The 4,433-nt window shown below is 63.1% G+C and overlaps 1 protein-coding gene across 1 annotated transcript in view; it reads left to right on the top strand.

Annotated features, from left to right (window-relative positions):
- Positions 1-150: 150 nt before the first annotated feature.
- The window catches only part of CARNS1 (carnosine synthase 1), an 8,548-nt gene continuing 4,265 nt past the window's right edge, over positions 151-4,433 (top strand). The window contains exons 1-6 of the mRNA XM_004713715.3: positions 151-1,764; positions 2,487-2,576; positions 2,811-3,298; positions 3,749-3,923; positions 4,016-4,101; positions 4,217-4,429. Coding sequence (XP_004713772.1) covers positions 1,443-1,764; positions 2,487-2,576; positions 2,811-3,298; positions 3,749-3,923; positions 4,016-4,101; positions 4,217-4,429 — 1,374 coding nt within the window. The 5' untranslated portion in view covers positions 151-1,442. The remainder of the gene's footprint in view (positions 1,765-2,486; positions 2,577-2,810; positions 3,299-3,748; positions 3,924-4,015; positions 4,102-4,216; positions 4,430-4,433) is intronic.

Here is a 4,433-nt window from a genome sequence, read left to right as displayed (position 1 = left end):
ACCGCTGGGGGTCCTAGTGAGTCTCCGCCTCCTTGGGGGTGGGGGCGGGACATCCTTGAACCCCTCCTGGCTGGGACAGGACAGAGGCAAGGTAGCAGAGGCCCCTGCCCACCTCCAGAGTCTTCGGGGCTGGGCAGTGGGGTGAGGACCCAGGAAACCTGACCCCCTCTTTTGTCTCTCTGTCCCTCTATCTCTGCCACCAGTCTCTCAGCCCCTCCATCTGCGATATGGTGAGTCCCCTCTGGCCCACACCCCAGCCCCACCACCATGGATGGAAGGGCTCAGAGGGCAGCAGCAATTAGCACCCAGAGTTTAGCCCTGGGGCTGCCCCAAGGCAGACAGCACAGTTCCTGGCCAGCTCACACCCCCTTTGACATCCCCCCCCCACCATCTCCCTAACATCCAGTGTGGCAGCCTGAGCTTCTCCCAACAGCCCAGGGTGGTGGGAGTGGGGGGCAGGATGCCTTTAGGCTCTGCCCACCTTGGTTCATCCAGCAATGGGCCCTAAGCAGCAGTCTGGGTTGGGGGACACAGGTGGGAACCCACATTGTAAGTAGGACTCCTGTGCCCCCGACACAGCACACTGCCCCCAACCACCTCAGTGATCTTGGTCCAAGTTGTTGTGGCACTCTGGACTGGGTCAGGCCAGGTGCCAGGTACCTGGGAGGCCCAGAGAGGCCTTGCAATGTGCCCAGAGTGGCAACGTGCCCAGCTGCTAGGTCTCCCACACCTGGCCCAGGCCCAGGGACAGCAAAGAAAAAATGTCCCACTGGTGTGTCCCACAGAGCTCCAAGCAGCCTGTGTGGGCATCAGTCAGGGGACGGGCCATCCCAAGTCCCACGGAGATACGGGGGTGAGGGAGTTACGATTTCACGAACAGGGAACATTTCTTTCACTTGTAACGTTAGCCTGCAGAGGGCCCACTGCTGTCCTCCCCAGCCCTGCACAGGGGGAGTGGAGTGGGGTGCTTGGCGGGGCTTCCAGGGCTCCACCATGGCAGGAATCCACCATGATTAGTGGGCCCGAGGCCCAGGGAGCAATGAGCAGCCCAGGGGCACCAAGTAGCACAGGTGCATCTAGTCTGCCCTCAAAAAACATATCTGGAACGGCTCCTGGATGCGGGGCGCAGTTTGAGATGCTGGGGCTGGACCGACAAGTAAAAGTGACATCACCCCCTCCCCCGCCCCCAGCACTGCCCTGTGGAGCCTGCTACGGCAGAGCCTGTGTGGGAGGAGGGACCCAATGGTTCACAGGCTGGCCTTGCCTAACCCTGGCATTGCACCTAACCGTTGACAAAGCACGCTGACACACATGACTTGGTGACAAGCCTCCACCCACAGCGTTCTCTAGCCTCTCTCAGTCCCTTGGACAGGATCTGTGTCCATCATCACTCCAGTTGAGGGGGTTGGGTGGGGGTTGGATCTGGGCTCCTGGGTGACTTGATGGGCCCCCTTTCCAGGCCACCCCAGACACACCCCTTCCCATCTCAGCTCTCCCTAGATCCGCTGTGTCCCAAGTGGGACAGGCCCCTGGGCTCCAAGGACCTGGAGGAAGAGGAGGGTCCTTGGGGAGGGAGCTCGGCCCTTCCGCCCACAGACGGCCTCCCGGGCCCCTGGTGCCAACACGTGGGCCTGGACTGCAAGGGCATGTCCGAGGGGGCCGAGGCCCAGGCCTGGACGGCTTTCTACTACAATCTGTTGCAAAGCTGCCTGCAGCAAGCTGGCCTCCCCAAGACCCAGGACTGCAGCCAGGTGCCCCGGACAGGTGCCTGCAGGCTCCCCGGAGGGTGGCACCCCAGGGGGGAGGGAAGTGCTCTCAGGCCAGCTTGCTTCCCATTCCAGGGGGCCCTCTCTCCCACTTTTGATCTATCTGGGACCAGGGCAAGCAAGGCCAGTCACCTCGGGCAGGCTGGCAAGCCGTGTTTCCAAGGACATCTGGCACCAATAAAAGCAGAGCTTGAGGTCCCCCGCCCACCCCAGACGAGCCAGCCCTGGCCTTTGCAAACAGGTTCCCAGGTGCCGAAGCTCTTAGAGAAGGGTCTTGTGAGCAGCCATGGAGGCATCTGAGGAATCGCCCCCCCCCCTCAAGACTCATTCCCTGCTTGCTCTAGCAGGTGGCCACAAAAGTGTAATTGGACAGAGGGAATACTGGCAAAATACATGAGAATCTCATTGGGTCTCATTGTTCAGACTGGGAAACGGGGCCCCCACAAGAGACAGTTGTTCCTTTAAGGTCACATAGAAAGTCAAAGAGCCAGCCCAGGCTAAGACTCAGGTCTCCCATGCTCTCTAGCCCAGCTGCGAAGAGAAGGGAGCCAGGTTTCCGAGTGGGGAGGGCAGGGGCTCCCCATGCCCTGGCAGTGCTTCTCAGGTCCCACGGGAATGTCATCTGACCCCAGGAAGTCCAGGATGAGGACAGGGGGCGAGAGGGACAGGGTGGACAGAAGAGCCCCTGGTGAACTGGTGGCCCTGTTCTCTTCTCCCCAGGCTGCCCTGGGGCAGAAGTCACCCTGTGCATTCTGGGGTCCCCCAGTACCTTCCTGTCTGTGCTGCTGGAGGGAGGGGTCCAGAGCCCCGGTGAGTGTGTGCTGGAGCTCTCCCACCACCTCGTCAGCAAAGGGCAGCGCTGCCCAAAATACCCACTGCCCCTGGCAACGGCCTACATTCCAGTGAACAGCTGCCCCGCCCTGGGTGGGGCTGGGTTCTGAGAACTGCTCCCCGCTAGGCACACTCCTTTGCCGCTGGGTTGAAAATGGAGGGCCCGAGGCATGGGGGTTTCCTGGCCAGCCGCCCGCCTCCCTCTGCCCACAGGAAATATGCTCCTATGCTTGTCCCCTGCCTGGCTGAAGAAGATGCCAGCCCCTGGGCAGGCTGGCGAGGCGGCTCTGCTGGTCTCGAAGGCTGTGAGCTTCCATCCGGGAGGTCTGACGTTCCTGGAGGAATTTGTGCCCCCGCGCCAGGCCACCTACTTTCTGGCAGGCCTGGGGCCGGGGCCTGGCTGGGGTCGTGAGGCGGCGGAACTGGCCCGGGACCTTTCCTGCTCCACAGGCGCTTCCGCAGAGCTGGCTCGGCTGCTGGAGGACCGGCTGCTGGCCAGAACCTTGCTGGCCAGACAGCCGGGTGTGGCTGTGCCAGCTACCCTGGCCTTCACCTACAAGCCACTGGGACTGCTGCAGGGTGGGGAGGGCAGCCCTGGACTGAGGCTGGTGGAGCTAAGTGGCAAAGAGGGCCAGGAGGCCCTGGTGAAGGAGGAAGTGGGGGCGTTTTTGCACTCAGAGGCTCTGGGGGACACCCTGCAGGTAACAGGTCCCTGCCAGTTTTGAGGTCTGGTCAGATGTCCAGAGGATGAGCCTTCCCCCCAGCCCCCTGCCCCCACCCCTCCCGGGATGATGCCCAAGTCCTGCTGAGAAGGTGGTCCCATCTTGCTAGGGCAATGCCTGTCTCAGTTTACCCCTGGCCACTGGGGTATGAGCAGGGAACCCTGGGACGCAGCAGTTAAAGCACTGGGCTTTAACCTCACAGGTTGGCAGTTTGAACTTACCAGGTGCTCCACTAGAGAAAAGGGAGGCTGCCTGCTCCCTAACACTTTACAGCCTTGGGAAGCCCATGGGCCAGTTGTGCTCTGTCCTTTGGGTTGCCCTGTGTCAGCGTCCAGCAGAGGGTGGGTGGACTGTGAGCCCCACCCCCACAAACACACACTGCAAACCCTAGGGTGGTGGCCAGGAGACCTCTCTGCCCCCCGGCTGTAGGTGGCTGTGAAGATCAGTGGCTGGCGCTGGCAAGGGCGGCAGGCCTGGCGTCTCTACCCAAGGTCAGAACTGGGTGCCATCGTGGACTCAGTACTGGTTTTGCTGGAGAAACTGGAGGAAGAGGAGGGCGTGCTGGTGGAGGCAGTGTGCCCACCTCCCAGGCTGCCCAGCACAGGTGAGGGCCGCCAGGGCTAGCCATGGAGAAGGCTGGCCCCACCGACCTCCAGGTTGCGCGGGGCAGGGCTCAGACCTGTCGTCTCCCTGCAGACAGCCCCCTGGCTGGGCCTGAGCTGGCTGTTCGCATCTGTGCCGTGGTATGCTGCACACAGGGGGACAGGCCACTGCTGAGCAAGGTGAGGGAGGCCCTGCCCACCACCTCCCAGCCCACCCAATTCCTGAAAGGGAGGATATCTTGGGGGCTCCTGGTTGCTGGCCTCGGCTAGAGCCCTAAAGCCATGCTCTGCCCAGGTGGTGTGCGCCGTGGGCCGGGGCGACCGGCCGCTGCGGCACCGCAACTCCCTGCCGCGTCCGCTGGAGGTGGCGCTGGCCCAGTGCGGCCTGAGCGAGCCCACACAGGTGGAGGCCCTGCGGCAGCGCATCAAGGCGGCGGCTGAGGAGGCACTGGCCGCCGTGCTGGGTCTGGAGGCCGGCCTTAGCGCCCAGCAGCGCGGGGGGCGCCGGGTCC

This window comes from Echinops telfairi, unplaced genomic scaffold, assembly GCF_000313985.2.
Source record: "Echinops telfairi isolate 266 unplaced genomic scaffold, ASM31398v2 ScPeMD7_7417;HRSCAF=8455, whole genome shotgun sequence".
Lineage (NCBI taxonomy): Eukaryota > Metazoa > Chordata > Mammalia > Afrosoricida > Tenrecidae > Echinops > Echinops telfairi.
Note: the sequence above shows the minus strand (reverse complement) of the source record. Positions and strands in the feature narration are given on the sequence as shown.